Source organism: Rhodamnia argentea, chromosome 10, assembly GCF_020921035.1.
Source record: "Rhodamnia argentea isolate NSW1041297 chromosome 10, ASM2092103v1, whole genome shotgun sequence".
Classification (NCBI taxonomy): Eukaryota; Viridiplantae; Streptophyta; class Magnoliopsida; order Myrtales; family Myrtaceae; genus Rhodamnia; species Rhodamnia argentea.
Genome location: NC_063159.1, coordinates 24,226,300 through 24,247,285, shown reverse-complemented (window position 1 = coordinate 24,247,285; position 20,986 = coordinate 24,226,300). Strand labels below are relative to the sequence as shown.

The 20,986-nt window shown below is 38.7% G+C and overlaps 1 protein-coding gene and 1 long non-coding RNA gene across 2 annotated transcripts; both read left to right on the top strand.

Annotated features, from left to right (window-relative positions):
• The first annotated feature begins 897 nt into the window (after positions 1-897).
• Positions 898-19,640, top strand: LOC115730342 (glutathione S-transferase L3-like). Its single transcript, XM_048271861.1, has 12 exons — positions 898-1,202; positions 1,295-1,375; positions 1,517-1,577; positions 1,690-1,776; positions 2,153-2,251; positions 2,499-2,601; positions 2,676-2,752; positions 2,960-3,067; positions 3,674-3,754; positions 12,885-12,898; positions 19,365-19,397; positions 19,637-19,640. The coding sequence occupies exons 1-12, from the start codon at positions 1,192-1,194 to the stop codon at positions 19,638-19,640; spliced, it is 759 nt and encodes a 252-aa protein (XP_048127818.1). The 5' UTR covers positions 898-1,191.
• On the top strand, positions 9,290-9,913 carry LOC125312745. The gene is made up of 3 exons (XR_007196791.1): positions 9,290-9,339; positions 9,432-9,501; positions 9,685-9,913. It is a non-coding gene; the product is annotated as an uncharacterized LOC125312745 (long non-coding RNA).
• Positions 19,641-20,986: the final 1,346 nt, after the last annotated feature.

The following is a 20,986-nucleotide window of genomic DNA, read 5'->3' as shown; positions in this document are numbered from 1 at the left end:
AAGATTGACCGATAAAATATGATAATTTATCTTCGACTCTAAGCTTGGATAGAGTGATTAAAAAGAAAAATGATAGGAAGAAGAGAAAGGAAAACTAATTTATATTTTCGTTTGGATGCTAGCGAGAGTGGGGAAAATGGGAAAATAATATATTACGACATAAATGCCTTTTTTTGTCTATTTATAAACAGTTGTGAAATAAGGGTTTAAGCTAGAAAGATGATGCTCAAATCCCTCTAAAGCCCTCCATAACTGGCGAGATAAAATGTACATAAAAATCGAATAGATTACTTTCCCATAATATTTCTTAATAACTCGCGAATTGTATTTTGAGGATTCTTTCTCTTTCTTCCTAATCATTTTTCGCAAACATAGTGTGAGTGAAAAAGTTAAAGAGAAAGACAAATGCAAACATTGAATCTGAGTAATAGAACGCGTATGAACTAATCTTTATATCTCTAACTTGTTTTTCAACATGATGTCACCCGAAGAAAGTGACTTTTCTTTTTTGTGGTGGTCGTACCTTAGGATTAGTTTTCGCGTACTAGACTAAATTCACCTCTTCAGTCCGATCAATATATCACTCTTGATGTCGGGATTGAAGATCTAGCAACAAATCATCTCTTTACGGCGATGTCCTCGAATAATCTCATCAAGTAAAAATTAAACTTGAAAACGCATGCTTCTCGGGATGGAAAGCCCCAAATCGCTCTACCATCCAACCAAAATCCCTCGATGTTGATGGCCGCCAGTTCAATGGAATTCGACGCTCACGCACCACTTTGCAAAAAAAAAAAAATTTGTCAAAGCACCAATTTGCATTTTTTTTTTTTTTTTTGTCGAAATGCCACTTTGCATTTGCCAGGCGATACTTTCAGACTTTTCCATCTCGGACGAACAGGCTAGAACTTCACGGCCAAATACATAATTCGCTTTCTCCCTTATATCAATCAATCAATCCAAGCCTCGAGCCACCACAAACGAGACAAATATGACGACATGATGACGTCATCACCCTCGTTTCGTCACTGCACGCGACATCACTGCTCATGCCGTCGCCCCGCTGCCTCCCTCTTTAAATAGCTTCGCGCCTTGGTTCCATTATCGCTCCCCTTCTTCACCGTCACCGACAACGACACACACAAAAACAGACGTACTCGCAGGTTTTCCCTCCAGGAACTACGTACGCTAATGGCTCCTCCGTAAGAATCCCTCGCGATCTTGCGTTTTCGCTCTCTTCATTGATTTTTTTTTTTCTTCACGATCGCCTGCTTGATTTTTCGTTTCGATACTGTCGCAGTGCCGTGGTAGAGAACTTGCCTCCTCCGTTGAACTCCAGCGCCGAGCAACTTCCTCTTTTCGATGGAACAACGAAGTCCGATCCTTTTCCCTTTCTTTTTGTTTTTGTCCTTGAGCGTCGTTTGAGTTGATTCAGCGTGATTTTACTGATTGAATTGTTAAAACAAGAGATTGTCGTGTTGTCTGCTTAAGTTCATATTCTCCGAAATGTCTGAAGGTTGTACACCTGTTACACATGCCCATTTGCTCAGCGCGTGTGGATCACGAGGAACTGTAAGGTGAGCTCTTTCTTTGTGATCATGTGAAATTTAACAAAAATCAAGCGAGTTAGTTCATTTTGATTGGGTTCATGATTGGTTTCTGAATTGGGATTGTGTTTCCGAGATTCAGGGACTCCAGGACGAGATTAAATTAGTTCCTCTTAATCTTCAAGACATGCCTGCTTGGTACAAGGAGAAAGTCTACCCCATGAATAAGGTGATTCTTCTTTTTGCTGTTTTAATTCTTTCTGTGTGTTTCAAGTTGGTAGCCCAGATGCTTCGCTGGACACTGATTGTCAAAGCCCAAATTGGATTAATTTAGGATTCCAAGCGAATGCTGCAGGATTCCGGAGTCTAAAGATTGGCTCCTTGTGTTGCTAGTTTTCGTGTATTCCAAAACCAAGAGTGGCTCAATTGTGATGCAACTGATTCTAGAATGTTTTGACTCTTAAAGGGTAGCTGATTTTAGTTTATGGGAACTAAATTGGCTGCCGGCTTCGTTTATTTGTCATTTTAATTAAATGAAAAGGGTTTTAGCCATTGTTGATCTGATGGGTATATTTTGCTTTTCTCCTGCTGTAACCTACGGTTAGGTCCCGGCGTTGGAGGACAACGGGGAAATCGTCGGAGATAGCCTACACCTCATCAAATACGTGGACAGCAACTTTGAAGGGCCTTCTCTTTTCCCTGATGTGAGCACCTGATAGCAATTGTGCATTTCCTTTTTTCTGTGGCTTGCACATAACAGCATAACCAAGTGGCTGCTCACTGTTATGTAGGATCCTAAAAAGAGGCAGCTTGGTCGTCAACTGTGGTCGTATGTTGATAAATTCATGAACATAGTCTACACTTCATTCTACCTGATAGCAATTGTGCATTTCCTTTTTTCTGTGGCTTGCACATAACAGCATAACCAAGTGGCTGCTCACTGTTACGTAGGATCCTAAAAAGAGGCAGCTTGGTCGTCAACTGTGGTCGTATGTTGATAAATTCATGAACATAGTCTACACTTCATTCTATGGAGAAGGACCGAAAGAATGTGGTAGGTCCTCTAAGCCACTTTCTTTGATGATAGGTACCTCCATTACTGTCAGTGAACTTCATCTTCTGCATCAGGCTCTGCTTTCGATCATTTGGAGGGTGCTCTTCGCAAATTTGAGGATGGACCATTCTTTCTCGGACAGTTCAGTAGGGTATGTTGGCATTCTTGCATTTGATAAGGGGCTCTTGAGTGGTTCTTCTTCTTCTAGATAGGTTAAACAAGAGATCTGTTGATCCATGCGATCCATATGATGTGCGAACCAATCCTGTAGAAAGAAGTGTTGCCTGATATGTGGCTATCAAGATGTAATTCTTTCTATTGTTTGACTGTTATTTAGGGTCTAATCTTGTGATTTCAGGTGGACATTGCTTACATCCCATTTGTTGAAAGATTCCAAGTCTACTTATCTGAAGTGTGGAAGTATGACATCACTGCTAGCAGACCTAAGCTAGCAGCATGGATTGAGGTATGGGAAGGAATCTAGTCTCTGGCCATTGCTTGTTTTAAGCTTCATTTCTTTTCCATTTTCAACAAAATTCTTTCTCCCCACGAACAAAAGAAAGCTAAAATCCAAGAGCGGTTATGAGTAAAATGGTGAGTCGGTGATGATAGTTTCAGGATGGTCTCTAGAGCTAAACTATGGCCTTGTTGAACCTTTCGTAGTGTGGGAACATGTCTCTGGGGAGATTATAACCTGCGGTGAGGTGATCGTTTTCTGAAGTCATCAAACATACTTAGTGCGATTTTGATTAATAGCCTCCATAGTTTTCTTGTGCAGCCATATATAGAATGAGAGAGTCCTCAATCTCCACCGACCTTCAAATCATTCACTGGTCGGCGGTGACTATATTTTCCATGCAAATGCATCCTCTCTTGAGCGGTGACCGTGATCGAGTTACCTTTAGAGACCAATTAGTTTTACGAACGACATCGAGATCTAGTGTGCTTATACTACTTGGTAAATGGCAAGTCATATTTGTTACTCGTTGCAGGTTCAGCAGCTCTGCTCAATTTTATCCTTGCTCAAAACCAAGTTATGCATTTATATTTCCTTTTACTTCATCCCATGCAGGAAATGAACAAGATCGATGCTTACAAGCAGACAAAGACTGATCCTATAGAACTTGTAGAACACTACAAGATGCGCTTCACTGTAATGCTTCTAACCCAGACTCAAACTCGATGTCACGAATTCTTCTGAACAATTTTTCTTGCCTCTCTGGGCGCCAGTGAGTTCGTTTCTAGTCGCTATCCAGTTTTTTTTTTTTCCCTCCTTCAAATGCAGGCTCAGCAGTAAATGGAGTCATGACCATGCTAGGCTCCGTATGAAGGGAATAAGGGGAGTAAGAAGAGAGCTGAATGGCTTGATAGTTGATATAACCTTCTTTTGATGTTTCTCTGAGGCCGGTTGTGTTGTGTATCCGCTCTAGATCCAGCCATGTCTCTTTTACAGCTTGAAAACGTTGTCGCCTTACTAGGATTTCATAAATAAAACAGCTCATTTTCAAATCCTTTGCGTCTTCATATTGATGTTTCTTTGGCTTCCTCGCATCAAAGTTGCCAGACTACCCTGGCTGTTCCTGATATTTGCTCATCTTGAGGCTTATTGACTTGGATAGAAGAAGCTGTTCATTGACCGATACTTCGCTAGGTATATAAATCTAACCTTAGTCGACGCACGTGGCATTAACCGATACTTTGATAATTCAAATCAAGAATTTAGAATCGGACAAATGATACGAGACCCCATCAATAAATTTTACTACAAATACAGAAAAGGACGATTGCCAAGGCATAAAGACGCCATTTTCCAGGCGAAGGAAAATTTCTTTAGCAAATTAGTGGTGTGACGGCACCTCATTAGTTGAGATATTTTATTTTCATCGCTAATATATTGGTGGTGACGATGACTTGTTAGTCGAGATGAGTTTCAGAGAGTGACGACGAAGGAATAGAAACTCCCACGACGGGGTAATTCAGTTCTTACGTGAAGTGATCTGTGAGGCTTGGATCTAACCTGAATTAACCTGTCAAGAGGGGTTCAAAGAAGAGTCCTAATGTTGCGTTTAAGCAAGTCAAAAGGGCTTAGTTTTGGAAAGATTCCAAAATTTCTAATGGAAATCCTGTCTTGATGACATTCTAAGATTTGGGGAGACCAGGAATCATGCAGAAGGTCTATCCTGAAATGACCCGTGAGGCTAAGATCTAATATGAATTACCCTATCAAGAGGGATCTAAATAAAGGTTCTAATCTTGCGTTTAGGCAAGTCAAAAGGGCTTGCTTTTGAAAAGATTCCAAAATTTCTAATGGAAATTCTATTTGGATGATATTCTGAGACCTGGGAGACCATGAATCATGCAGAATTTCTAGCCTGACATGACCCATGAGGCTAGGATCTAACCTGAATTACCATGTCAAGAAGGATCCAACAAAAAGTCCGAATGTTTCTTTTTGGCAAGTCAAAAGGGCTTTAGTTTTGAAAAGACTGCAAAATTTATAATGGAAATCTTATTTTAATGAAATTCCGCGATCTAGGGAGACCAAGAATCATGCAGAAGTTTCGTTTAGTATGCTATGATATATGAGGTTTTCCAAGACATCTTGTAAAATGATGAACATGATAAAGATGAGCAAAATTTCTTGTGGGGAAGATTTTGAATCAAATGATTTGAAATTGTCAGAAGAGTTTGGTTAAAACATCGGTTGGAGCACCTTCATCGGAGAGGACTTCTTACAATTTCTCAAAAGATTTAAATTCCCATCTACTCGAGGAATGACAAGTTTGAAAACACTCGAATTATCTCTCCTAACCAAGGTCTTAAGCTTTCAAAACCATTCGTAGTGTATACAATTTGATTGATCTGAAAATATCTTTCAAATGGACTGCAATGTTGGTTAGGTCAAAGGCTTTGGCAAAGGACAGGCACTTTGAGGCTAAGAACAAAATATGAATCAAAGCATTTCCTTCGGGTTTATAAGTCAAGAACCTCAAAGATAAGATAAGACAATATTGAATTTACTTCTTTAGGAAGTAATTTCTTGTGTGAAATTGCATGTTGACTCGAAACATCCTAATCAGAAAAGTCTTCAGATATGGTCGTCTCGCTGGTCCGGGTAAAGCTAAAAAGGCCTCAATTTTTAAGAATAAGGGGTATTGAAAGTTGGTGATTACCTTCGCATCATTACCTTCCTTAACATCCACTAGGGATTTTACATTTGTGACTTTGTGAGTCAACTAAATGCTCATCTTTACAACTTTGAGAGCTTTGCTCGTTTTTTCTTGTTTTACTTGGCAACTTTGCCCGTGATGTAACTATTTGGCTTTCAAATGCATTTTGATTCTCATTTTCTCTAAATGATGGGTTTTGGCCTTGTTTTTACAAGGCTCTTTACTCTTTCTTTGTCGTCTGGCTTCATCAAGTTTGTCTTAGCTTTCTTTTTATTTGATTTGAGCTCTAAGGACTCTTTCACAATATTACCTAGGGGTGTGCAACCGGACCGGGTAGACCCGAAAACCGGACCGGACCACCCGAAAAATCAGTCCGGTTTCCGGTTCTCATTAGAATAGGACCGGTTCCCAGCTCCAAAAATTTGGAACCGGTTTAAACCGGTCCCGTTTCCGGTTCCTAGTAAAGACCCACCCGAAATTGGACCGGTTTAAGCAAAGTAAGAAAAAAACCCTAATATATAATAATAGTCTCGGACTTGCCGTTTGTTTGACTTTATTCTCCGTTCTTGTTGCCGCCTCACTCTCTCCATACACTACGCAGCAAACTAGCAACCCTTTCTCCTTGATCGTGTTGGTCACGGCTTTACGCAAGTGCCAAGTGTAAAGGTAGGTTGTTGAATTGGATGGTTTGATTTTTTTTTTCCTTCATGTAGTGCAATGGCTTTGGCGTTTTCTTCCCATCAACGAATGTGTTTAGCAATTTGCTGTTCAAGAATCTTTATTTTCACTTTTCATAATTAGATGGACCTAAAACCAAAAAGGGTGTATGTGATACAATATTGAATATAAAGTCTGAAGAAGAGCTTGTTGTTCGGATGGCTGTGATGGCGCCATTGAGGTCATCCCTTAAGGCTTCCAATATAAAAGTCGGTTGGACTCTAGGTTTTAAAATATTTTGCTCCATGTGCAGTCCATTTCCTTGTTGGTTGATCTCTTGGTTTTAATTGATTTGTAAAGAAGACAAATTCGTTAACGAGAAAGAAGAGAACAAAAAGAACCTATGCCTATATTATTGTTGCATTCTTGCAAGTCTTATTGTTAAGCACAACTTTGAAAAATAGTATTTGTGACACTCACTATGCTAGGTAGTAAATGAGCTACTCTGGTATAAAAACGCACGAATTCCTTCCGCCTCTTGTCTTTGAACAAGTACCTATCACAATATATTGCTGTTTACGAACGTTATTAATAGGAAAAGCCCGAGAAGTGAGTCAGCCATTTAGATAACCTTTTGTGGACTTCACATAGTGCAATTGAAAATATTAGGATCACACAAAATGCTCCTTGGTCCTACATTGTTGTGTAATTTATTTTCAATGGAAGCAATATTGTACTAATTATTTTTGTCTTTGTCATGTTGATATGCAGTTGATGGATCAAGATATGTCAACGGAAGTGGATGGGCGCGATGAAATGAGTCCACTCATGGAATTGTCATTCCATGGAGCTGAAGAAGTGGCATCCGCGACCGCCGGTCCGATAAACAAGGTGAGGGTACCTAGTTCCTGTCCTCCACTTGGTAAAAAGCGAGTTAATCAATCGGAGGTGTGGGATAACTTTTCGAAAATCTTAGATGAGAAGACAAAAAAAAAAACAAGGGTAAAGTGCAATCACTGTGGGGATGACTATGCGTATATCGTTGATAATGGTACGTCTTCAATGCGGAAGCACTTGAGAAAGTGCAAGAAGTATCCCAATGCAGATAAGAGGCAAATGCTATTTGCGCCACGTAATAAGGATGTGGCTACCGAGGCAGAGAGAGATACTGGTTGTGGTAGTATTTTGACGACATGGAAGTTTGATTAAGAACGTTGTAGGCGCATGCTTGCTCGGATGATCATAATTGATGAACAACCTTTTTCCACAGTTGAGCGCGTCGGTTTTCGTGATTTTGTCACTGAATTGCAACCTCTCTTCCAACATTTGTCACGATTTACAATTGCTAGAGATTGCATGAAGTTATATCTGAGCGAAAGAAATTGTTTGAAAACTTACTTTGGTAAGCTTAACTCTAGGATTGCACTCACGACTGATATGTGGAGTTCCATTCAAAACTTGAACTATCTATGCCTCACTGCACATTTTATTGATGATAACTGGAAGTTGCATAAAAGAATCATCAATTTTGTGGTAATGCATAGTTACAAGGGTAGAGAAATTGGGAAAATGGTGGAGAAATGTATTTTTGAGTGGGGTATAGAAAAAAAAGTGCCCACGATAACAGTGGACAATGCTAGTTCCAATGATGTGGCAATTGGATATTTGAAGGACAAATTTTCAAGACAAAAGTTATTGATCTTGAATGGTGAGGTTTTGCTTATGAGGTGCACTGCTCATTTATTGAACTTAATTGTAAGGGATGGATTGTATGAGGTGCGTAATTCTATTGCACGTATCCGAAACGTAGTTAGGTACGTGAGAAGTTCTCCCATGAGAGCCAAAGTATTCCAATCTTGTATTGAGAGTGAAAGGATCACATACAAGGGTTCGGTATGTCTTGATGTTGCCACTAGATGGAACTCCACTCATCTTATGCTAGAAACCGCCATAAAGTTCAGAAAAGCTTTTGAAAGGATGGAAGAAGACGATTCATCTTTAGCAAGGGAGCTTGACACCGATTCTCCAAAAAATGAAGATTGGGAAAATGCCACCATTCTTTCTAAATTTCTGAAACAGTTTTATGATGCCACCAAACAGATGTCGGGGAGTTCATATGTTACTTCAAATGATTATTTTGAGGGGATAGCTCTTTTGTATAAATACTTGAACGATGCGGCGAATTCTTTGGATCCTAAGCTTCATGCTATGGGTACAAAAATGAAAGAGAAGTTTGACAAATATTATGGGAGTTTGGATAAAGTAAATATGATGGTGTTGATTGCGGTTGCGTTGGATCCTACAAAAAAATTGACTTATGTGAAGTTCTGTTATGGACAAATTTATGACGATGAAGCAAAAATTGATGAGAAGCATAATAACGTGAAGCATGCCTTGGAGCATTTGTTTGCATTTTATGAGCAATCTTTCGTTGGTTCTTCTAGTAACCGAAGTACTAGAAATGTTGGCGGTTCAAGTGTGAGTAGTAGTGGCAATGGTTCTAATGCTGATGACAATGAAGGTAACAACGAATATGACATCCAAGCCTGGCGAAAAAGCTTCCTTCATGCGAAGAAAAAAGTGTTTGATGACAAAAAATCTGAGCTCGATCGGTATCTTGAAGCTGAAAGTGAAGATGTCCTTAATCTGGACCTTTTGATGTGGTGGAAGAGTACTGGGTCAAAATATAAAATCTTATCTTTGATGGCTAGGGATGTTTTATCTATTCCCGTGACTACCGTTGCTTCGTAGTCGGCTTTTAGTACATCGGGCCGTGTGCTTGACAGCTTTCGAAGTTCTTTGACTCCTAGAGTTATAGAGGGTCTAATTTGCACTCAAGATTGGTTGAGAGCTGTTCATGTGCCGATTAATATTGAAGAGTGCATTGAGAATGCAGAGAAGTTTGAGTCGGGTAAGGGTCGTGTATATTTCTTTCTATCTTATAATTCATTCACATCTCTATATATTGGATGAATATTTATTCAATCTCTTTTTGGTTTTTAGATTTGGATTGTCTTACCAAGGACATTATCATTACTAAATAGACTTCATTTGTGGAAACTTTGATTTTGCGGTGAGTAAATATATTTCTATTAATGATTCATTGTTTTTGTCTTTTGGTAGGTTGGTTGGAATTTTTTGCCAAGTCTGCATTGTATTACTAACATGTATATGCCGACATCCAATCATCTATTAATGATGTTGCGTTCATGTGTTCATTTAGCTAACTCATAGCTTGTTTATATGTTTATTGCAGCGAGTCTACCACTACTAGCACTCTCGTGGCTTAAGCTGGACATGGACCTTGGATCAATTTTGATGTAGTTCTCGATTGTTGTTGGCCATCCATCCTATCTCTCTCCATGACATTTTCCATCATCTTGGATCAAAGAACTTTTTTAATTTATTTTACTTGGAGATGGGATAGATAGATAGATAGATAGATGAGTTTAATTTACTATTATGAATTTTCAATTTTACCATGTACTTTTAGCGATAATGTCTTAATTGTGAAAGTAGCTTATCTCTTGTTGCTCAACAATTCCGAACCCTCCTCGAGGTTCATTCAAAGCAAAATGTGGGAGGATATTTCTTTTTCTATTGAGGATGCTTGGGTATAGTAATGATGAAACAATGACCTCAGTGTTGCCTTCATCGTTTAAAGTCGGCTTCGGGGAATTTATTGAAGCAACAACAACTATCCTGGAAATACTTGATAGTAGTTGTGATTTTTGGCGGATATTGATTTTTATTATCCATCTTTTACTTTGAATCGTTTTATTGCTATTATTATTTTGCTGAAAAAATAAAACTAGATAAGGAACAAAAGAAAAATAGGTTCTCGGGTAGACCCCGAAACCGGACCGAAAAACAGGGTAGGTTCCAAAACTTGTCCCACGACAAATGGGGCGGGTTCCAGGTTCCAAAAAATAGGAACCTGTTATAACATGGTAGGTTTCGGGTTCTAGGTCCGGAACCTACCCACCCTGGAACCGATCACCCCTAATATTACCATGATGTTTTCCCTTCTCTTGGTAAATCATATACATTGGCCCAGTGTAAGGAGGTAATCACTAATTGGGCTTTGAAATGAAGATTTCGGGCTCAAATTGGCTTATCAATAGATAAATGTTTGGATAGATAAATGAATTGCTCTTCCTCACTTTGGGATATTTCGAGCTTTCACGCGATGTTACCTAAGGCTATCACATAAAGATTGATGCAAGTAAGTACAATAAAGTCTTTCTTGATCTTTTCTCAAAAAATGCGAACAAAATGAACCTCCTAAATTGCTCCAGTGTAGGGTGGCTCTTGAGAGGGTTGTTTTGAGAATTTCTTCCTTCTAAGCTCCAATTGGCTTGCAAAGAGTTAAACTTGTGTTTGGGATATGGAAATGAATGGCCTTCGCCACTTCAACCCATGTAAATACTGCGAATGATTTCTATGACCTTAAACAAAGGTTTCAATCACCTCGAAATCTCTCGAGTGTGTATAAGGGACATGTTTGGTCATGGTCCGCCTCTCATCCTCTTAAGTACCTCCTTTTGAAAGATTTAAACATTCTCTTTTGAAAAAATTCATTCCATTTTGACAAATCTATCCTCCATGAGGATTTTTTTATGCATGATGCACGTTTCCAAACATGTTTTAGATAATTTCAAAAGTTTTTCCAGTATGAATGCAAATGAAGTGAGTTTGAGAGTTCTATACACTTTTCTAGACATAAAATCACCAAGTGCATCTATACTGTCTAAAATTTCTAAGTTTTGAAGGAATGGGGAACTTACCTATCTAGCGTGGTGGTGATCCTTGTAATGATAAAAAATAACGTGTCAATATGCATTCCCATGTTCAAAATGAGTTGCAACGATACAGCCATACTCTTGATGATATATTCCAATTCGAATGCAAGCGAATGAATCGTAAAAATCTGCCATCTACTCAAAAAACTACACAAATTATATTATTCTTGCAATTTTTATACATTGTCGTAACTGCCTCCACTTAACAAATAACCATCTAATTTTTTTTTTTTGGAGGGGGGAGGGAGGTTTGGGGTTGTTGAAAATCTGAACAAGTTTGGTTTGCGGCGCTAGTAATGAAAATTGTTGGCATCTAATCAAATTTCAACTTCGAAGTTGGAACTCCAGGAATTAACGGCAAAAGCGGGAAGGAGAAATTTACTGAACAAGAAACTCGATTACGAGACAAAATCAAAGGAGAAGAACCAAACTCTCTCTCTCTCTCTCTCTCTCTCTCTCTCTCTCTCTCTCACACACACACACACACAAAATCCAGCTTCATTGCTCGGACTTGCTACAATGGCGGAGAAGTACCCTAAGAATATTCTAGATGACTCAAGAAAACCCTAGAGGCTAAGACACTTCAAGTTTTGTGGTTCATTCGGGTTATGTGTTCGGCCGCTTAGCTCACGATACCTCCGGTCCGCTATTGGAGAAAGTATATCTCAACAGCAAAGCATCTTCAAAGATTGCTCTCAATTAGATCAAGACCAACCAAGCAATTATGACACTCTTGGCAAGTGCAGTGAGAGTTTCCAAAGTTGACAAAAAATTTTCCTTTTTTGTCTATAGGATTTTATTTTTCCATGTATAAAGTCATAGCTTAGGATATATACTGTATTACATTTATTGTGGCTAATATCTTTTCATAAAGTATTAGCGATCCTGTACTTTAAATGCTCGCAAGAAATAAAGTGATATCATTTAGTCCAATTTTTACATGGTATCAGAGCCTCTTGCTCACAAGCATATCGTTCCTTTTTTCTTTTAATGGCGGAAGAATCCTCAAACACTCCTACGATAGTCACCGGCCCTTCTTCAAATAACGCCGCCATGCTTGTGTCGATCAATGCAGCTGTGCAACAACCTTTCAAGTTAACTTCGATGAATTATCCGTCCTGGTTGGCACAATTCAATTCTTTGCTTCTAGGCTACGATTTAATGGGGTATGTAGATGGAATGCTATTGTGTCCGTCCAACACCATCATTACTGATGGAAAAACTACTGTCAATCCGTCTTATTCTCATTGGGTACGCCAAGATCAACTATTGCTTCATGCAATCATAGCTTCCACTTCAGACTCAATTGTTTCTCTCATTGCTTTTGCCAAAACAAAACACGAAGCGTGGAACAAACTCTCGCATCTCTTTGCCAACGGGACACGTTCGCATGTCATGAGTCTCAAGGAGCGCTTAATGCTCACAAAACATGATACTCGATCGGTAGCTAAGTATTTATAACTCATCAAAGGTATTGCTAATGAACTTGCCATCATCAATTCTCCCATTAGTGATGATGATTTAATAATACACGTTCTAAATGGGCTTGGCTCTGAATTCAAGGAAATCTCTGTTGCCATTAGAGCACATGAATCACCATTTCCTTCGAGGAACTCCATGATAAACTCATCGATTTTGAGCAATATCTAAAAAGGGAAGAGAGTCGGGGTGAATCGATTATTATCACTGCAAATTTTGCCAGGAGAGGTTCTTATAGGAACACCAACCAGCGCTATATTTCAAGTGAAGGCCCGAACTCCTACCCATCTACGTGACAATGTCATTGGAGAAGGAGCAACAATTATGATCATAACCAGCCCATTCAAAAAGCACAAGCCCGTTGCCAATTGTGTGAATGGGTAGGTCACTCAGCCAAGCAATGCCATCAAGCCAAACAATATTTCTGCTCTCCTCCTACTACAAATAGCACAGTGTTATCTCGCCAAGCCAAAGAAGGATAGCTCATGGACTCTGGAACATCTCATCATGTCACTTCAAGCTTGGAAAATCTCTCTTTGCATTCTAATTATGAAGGCGCGGACGAAATCGTCACTGGTGATGGCTCGGGTTTGCAAATAATACACACGGGTTCAACTAAACGTTCCTCCTCCATTGCTTCATATTCATTATCGAATGTTCTATGTGTTCCCGATATTAGTAAAAAACCGATATTTGTTTCTAAATTTTGCAAGACTAGCTAAACGTTCGTTGAATTTTTTCTCGACCATTTTTTGGTGAAGGATTTGCGCACGGGGGCGACTCTCGCATAAGGCCCGAATAACAATGATGTCTATGAACTACCATATTCACTCCATGTGTCTCATACACCACCCTCAACTATGATTGGTGTTCGTGCATCCTCTAGTGATTGGCATCGCCGTCTTGGTCATCCCTCTCATCGGATCTTAGAGTTTCTTTTTAAGTCAAAGCAAATTCTCTCTCTTTCCAAGTCATGTTCCAAATTTTTGTATGAGTCGTGTCAATGTAATAAAATTCATAAACTTCTGTTTGGTGATTCTACATTGTCTAGCCAACGACTTCTTGATCTCATTTACACCGACGTCTAGGGTCCCGCTCCAATGAAATCAATAGATGGCTTTTCGTATTATATTATTGTCGTGGATCATTATACTAGATATATCTGGTTGTACCCAATCAAACAAAAATCCGAGATTTTCTCTCTATTTCCAAAATTCAAGAACTTGGTGGAAAATTACTTTCAAAATCCCATTGTATCAATTTATTCTGATGGTGGAGGAAAGTATCAAAAATTAAAAGTATTTTTCTTATCTCATGGGATTGCACATTTACAAACATCTCCCCACACGCCCCAACACAAGGGGATTGCTAAACATCGTTATAGGCACGTTGTTGAAACTAGTCTTACACTACTTCATCAAGCGTCTCTTCCATCTTCATTTTGATCTCAAGCTTTTCAAGCCACAACATTTTTATAAATCGTCTGCTTGCACAAGTCATAGGACTCAAAACTCCTTTTGAGTCTCTATTCGACTCATGTCCAAATTACTCTAAACATCGAGTTTTTGGTTGTTTGTGTTATCCTTGGCTTAAACCACATGCAAAACACAAACTTGAAAATCGATCGAAACCTTGTATCTTTCTTGGTTACTCGCTCAATCAAAGTGCTTACAAGTGTTACGATCCTCGGTAAAACAAAGTTTTTGTCCAACGTCATGTGACTTTTTATGAGTCAATTTTTCCTTACTCCGAATATGTTAAATCGCTTCATCATACCAATTCTCTACCATCTCAAAGTACCCATGCACCCCTTCATTTTTTAATAGAGAATTTAGTCACCTCTTCCAACACCAAAAAGCTAAGTCAACCAATACATGATCAATCAAGTCATTCAAGTTCAATGGTTGGAGATGTTCTAGATTAACATTCGAATGGCCTCACAAATTTGGTGGAAAACACGAATTTAGCGACCCCAAGCGCAGATCCATCATCAGCTACCGAAGCTCCATCTATACATCCCGTAGACTTAAACACTTCATTTGGCCCCTCAAACACATTTCCACCAATGCCCACATGATCACATCCGATGATCACTCGCTCCCAGAATAATATTTACAAACCCAAACAAATACATTTAGCCTCTAAACATCATCTACCTCCATCACTTTAACCAAGGTATGTCTCCTACGCCTTAAAAGATTCAAAGTGACGTGCTGCTATGTCGGAATAATTTAATACAATTCTTCGAACTGGTACCTGACAACTTGTACCACCCGAGCCTCATCATAATATTATTAGCCGCAAGTGGATATTCCGAACCAAGCAAAACTCATACGGTAGCATAGCTCAATATAAGGCACGATTTGTTGCTAAGGGATTCCACCAATGGCCACGGCTTGACCGTGGCCACACGTATAGTCCAGTTATTAAACCCCCCACAATTCGAGTCATTCTTCATTTAGCATTATCCAACGGTTAGCCCCTTCTACAGTTGGATGTCAATAATGCCTTCTTACGGGGCACTCTTATGGAGGAAATCTATATGCAACAACCGCTGGGATTTGTCGATCAATCACATCCTAATAGCATATGTCGATTGAAGAAGGCTATTTACGGTGCGAAACAAGCTCCTCGTACATGGTATCAAGCATCCAGTTCCTTTGTTATCTCGTTTGGATTTATGCAATCCAAATCAGATTCCTCACTCTTTATATACGGATATGATGGCATCATTGCTCATTTCTTGGTTTATGTAGATGATCCGATCTTAACAGGAAGTGATACGGATTTTTTGCAAAAGTTCATCAATGCTTTTGCGGGTAAATTTTTATTAAAGGATTTAGGAGATCTACATTACTTTTTGGGAGTTGAGGTGATCCGCACAAAGTCCGGTCTCTTTCTCACACAACATAAATACATAAAGGACATTCTTGATCGAGCCAGCATGTTAGGAGCCAAGGCGATTACCACCCCAATGACTATCGAGAGCTCTTTCACTCTTGTTGATGGATCACCTCGCAAAGATGCAATTAAATATAGGAAGATTGTTGGTGCTCTTCAATATCTTGCATTTACAAGGCCTGATATTGCTTTTGTCGTCAAGAAACTCGCTCGGTTTATGCACCAACCAACAGAGTTGCATTGGAGTGCTATTAAACGTGTTTTACATTATCTAAAAGGGACTATAAATCTGGCCCTACACTTGCAAAGTAGTCCCCCTCCATCTCTCCATGCATTCACTTATGTTGATTGGGCAGGCAAATTGTATGATCGTAAGTCTACAACTGCATACATAATTTATATTGGTAATAATCCTATATCGTGGTGCTCTTGAAAGCAAAGATCTGTTGCTTGTTCATCAACCGAAGCCGAGTATCATGCGGTTGTTGCAACAGCGTCTCGGCTCACATGGATTCAATCTCTACCGCATGAACTCGTAGTATCTTCTTTGGCTAGACCTAGCATCTATTGCGATAATATTGGTGCTACATATGTGTACGCTAATCCTATTTTTCACTCCAAGATGAAACACATTGTCATTGATTACCACTTTGTTCGCAACATGGTTAACAAAGGTATGTTACAAGTGGGTTACGTGTTTACCCATGATCAACTCACGGATGCACTAACAAAACCTCTCACATGACAACAGTTTACTCATTTACAGTCCAAGATTGGCATTTGTGATCGAATACCTCTCTTGGGGGGGCGTATTGGAGAAAGTATATCTAAGCAGCAAAGCAATTTCAAATATTGCTCTCAATCAGATTGTGACCAGCCAAGCAATTTTGATATTCATGGCAAGTGCAGCGAGAGTTTCCAAAGTTGACAAATACTTTTCATTCTTTGTATATAGGATTTTTTTTTCATGTATAAATGTCATAGCTTAGGATGGATATTGTATTACATTTATTCTAGCTGATATCTTTCCATAAAGTATTAGCTATCCTGTATTTTAAATACTCATAAGAAATAAAGTAATATCTTCTCGTCCAATTCTTACATCCGCGACATGTACTAATGGTGGTGAATGCAATAATCAAGTCTAATGAAAATTGTGGTTTTTTACGAGAATTTTTTCCTGTAGATTATGCATTTATCGATGTGACATCATCTCAATATTGTACATCCGATATTTGTATAGTTAAGGATATAATTACCGTGAATGTTCATGTCATAGGACGTAATTTTTAATGGAAGGATTGTTATTTCAAAGGATTTCGAACTAAAATGGACCAATAAAATTTTCAAAGGTAAAACTATTGTCACCCTCAATATAGCCAAAAATATCCTTTTTATTGTGCAGCAATCAAGCATCTCTAATCCCTTCTCTCTTCTTTCTCTAACCTACTTCGACTCTTGCACTTGCATGTTTCTCTCTCGAGCCCCTCCTCTGCCTCATTCCGCCAGATCTATTACCCATTACCACCTGGCGACACCAGTGCCACCACTTTACCTCTATCACCAATCATTACTTTGCCTCTCTTCGTCTCGCCTGCAGTGCTCGCCTCTCCATTTAATTGTTTCTTTGTGTATCTGATATGATGTATATTCGAGTGAACACTATATATGGTGATTTTGATGGTTCTAAATGGTTCTTAAATGGCTAAAGATATATTCTGCATTGTCATTGCACCAAAGTTAGAGCAAGCGTATTGTCAGCGTGATTATTGGGATATGAAGATTTTCTGTCTGAGCATTTGTTGGAGAGTACTCTGAGTTTGATAGTCAAGAAAACGGAATACGTGGTGCTATACCTTAATTCTGACTATGCATCGTCGAGAAAGGCTATTCTGAAGCCAGTTTGTTGTCTCTTTTGCTCTTTCGAAGGGCTAATTTATATGTTGATGGTGTACCACTGTACCTCCATCTTCTAAGTACTCTAGCAGAAAATGGTGTTGCATACGGTGACACGTGTAAAGCTTATTCGTATTGGGATAAGTTTATGTTGGTACAATTCACGAAGGAGTCGACAATGAGACATACGGATCCTCAGCTAATAACACTTCTTAAATCTTCTTAGTCTTCCGTCTCTCCACTAAATTACAGTATCTTGCACAATGATATATATAGTTTTGAGATGCTTGAAGTCCACTTTCCAGCGATTATTAATAAGGAATGCTTTATCTTTTACCCTCGCGCTTTTTTTTTCCCTGGCTTTATATATCTTGGGAAAGCCCTGGTGATATCGTTTTTATTTCACCCTATTGCAGGTGCATATCACACAATGTGATTACGATGCGAAGGCTATCATTGTGTCATGGGTGACTACTGATGCGCCTGGTTCGAGTATAGTTCGCTTTGGAGCATCTCCAGAGATTGTTGAACTTTTTCAATGTTCTCATTCTATGGTGAATTTCGTATCAATAGAATTTCAAATTCTTCCTCCGGTAGCCTTTGGTCTGATAACAGGTAGTAGCTACATATGTTTGAGACTCTTAACTTCGCTTGACAAAAAATGTTTTGAATGGTCACCGGAATATTTATGTTAGATTGAGTATCTATAGAAACTTTGGTCGCATGTTTTTTGCTTTTGTTCATCTATTTTTTGGTTTGCAATCAGGTTGGTGACCTAACCAGTGATTACTGGCGTTCAATTGCAATTTTATGTGAACTACTCGCGAAGCTTCTAGTAGAATTACATGTGTAATCTTCGTTCGTGCTTGTCCCATCGACTATACTCGTATTTTCAATTATTATATACTTATTATAAGAGCTTAGTGTGTCATCACATAATTAAAATTTCCATGCGGGTTATCGAGAAGTGTTCGACCGTGGCCATTCCTTGCGTTTTTTAGAAATTGAACGAAGCTTTGGCGTTTGAAAAGAATTGGAAGATTCTAACTAATTTGTTAATAGTTTGACCAAAAAAATAAAAAACTAATTTGTTAATATGTGTCTTTGCATTACTCTTAGCATGAAAATATAAAAGTTACTGTCATTGTTTTTTTATTTCAATTTTCAACAAGTAAAATTAAAAAACTTAATTGATTACTTTTCACATATATGTTTACGAAATAGCATTTCCCCCAAAGTAACTTTCAATTACACTTTACCAAACGGTCTTTGCATTTCAACAAACCCTTTTGGGGCAAAGGCCTTTGCCTTTTCCCAAAGGCTTTCCTCTAAAACCAAACCAAATGTACCCAAAAAGTAGGCAGTTAATTTTATGGACTTGCGTGGAAACGAGCCCACCACCATCAGTGGGTGGAGGAAGCCATTGCGTTTAACGACAGTGACATGCAGTGGAGGTAGCAACCGGAGACGAGGAGAAGAAAATCATGAGTATTTAGATTATTTTTAGATAGTTCTTGTCGGATCCCATCCAATTGAAAGTGAAATTCAAATCGAATAATGGTGCTTTTGGATATTCATTAGTCCCTATTCATTTTTTCTATTCATCGATTTATTGCGGGCTTTGCTTAATCGTAAAGAAAATGATACATTGTAAATAAAAGTTATTTCCTTAAAATGGAATGAAAAGGAATGAAAATTAGAGTGTTGTGCACAATTTAAGTTGGCAAAGACAAAGACAATGAAAAAGAGTACAATTATGTTCTTGAACAAGTTTGGTTTGCGGTGTGAGTAATGAAAATTGTTGGCATCTAAACAAATTTCAACTTCAAAGTTGGAACTCCAGGAATAAACGGCAAAGAGGGAAAGAGAAATTTGCTGAAGAAGAAACTCAGTTAAGAGACAAAATCAAGGAAGAAGAACCCCCCCCCCACACACACACACACACTCTCTCTCTCTCTCTCTCTCTCTCTCTCTCTCACACACACACACACACACAAAATCCAGCTTCATTACTCGGACTTGCTATAATGGCGGAGAAGTACCCTAAGAATATTCTAGATGACTCAAGAAAACCCTAGAGGCTATGACACTTCAAGTTTTGTGGTTCATTTGGTCTATGTGTTTCGCCAGTTAGCTCATGAAACCTTCGGTCCACTATTGGAGAAAGTATATCTTAATAGCAAAGTAATTTCAAAGATTGCTCTCAATCGGATCAAGACCAGCCAAGCAATTATGATACTCTTAGCAAATGCAGCGAAAGTTTCTAAAGTTGACAAATACTTTCCCTTTTTTGTATCTAGGATTTTATTTTTCTATGTATGAATGTCATAACTTAGAATATATATTGTATTACATTTATTCTAACTAATATCTTTCCATAAAATATTAGCTATCCTATACTTTAAATACTCGCAAGAAATAAAGTAATATCATCCCGTTCAATTTTTACATGGTATTAAAGCATACTGCTCACAAGCATATTGTCGCGACCCGCTTTCGTCCTCCCCCGAGGGTCCGGCGTGTTTAGAGGTATTACCATAGGTTAATGGTGTGGACCCTCCCAAGTCCTAACTCGCATGACATTGGATTTCTTTTCTCTGATTAGCCAACTAAAATGCTACTAAGAGTTGCCACTAGCCTATTGGGGTCGGCTAGAAATCAATCGAGACACGGGAGAATTATCTCAATTCCTACACAACTAGGGCTTCTAGATTCATGGACTTGTTTACGCTAAATAGATAATTAACGCCCTTTTGGTACCTAACCGATCGATATTCCCTAAAGTGACCACACATTCTGCATATCATTTTAGGCTTATCAAGTATCTAACAAGTACTAAATGATCATGCATAATGTTTTTCTGTCATTTCGTGCAATTACCTGTTTATCCTTAATCTAGCAGATAGGAAAAACGATTAACGAGCAATTTTTCAAAAGACAGTATTATAATAAACACTCAATCAGGTAAATATGCAAAATAATAGACTGGAATAAGCACATGCAGACCAAATCTATGATAGCGATATTTAAACAAACAATTTTGACTCGAAGGTCGGATTACAATAATATCGGACCAGACTGGACATCGGTCTTCAATCAATGCCAATCCGAGACTTCAAAATTCACATCGGGGGTAAAAAGGTCATGAAAATCAATTTTCTAATTTTCTGAAATTTTTTGATTTTTTTTGGAATTTACTATTATTTTTTTAATATTATTTTATTAATTAAAGGGGACTAGGTCCGGGTCGAGATCTCCAACCTGGGCCTTGATCGGGTTATTGGACTTGATCCGGCCCGAGAGAGAGAACCGGAACCGAGCCTGGTCGCCCTAAAATCCAAGCCCACTTTCCTTTGTCTTGCCCGGACAGGGCTTAAACTTCTTTCTGGCCCATCTTCCCCACGCCCAAAACCCTCTCCGAGTTTAAAATGGGCCCAACTTTAGGTAAGAAATAAAACAGGCCTAGCTCGGTCTTCTCCT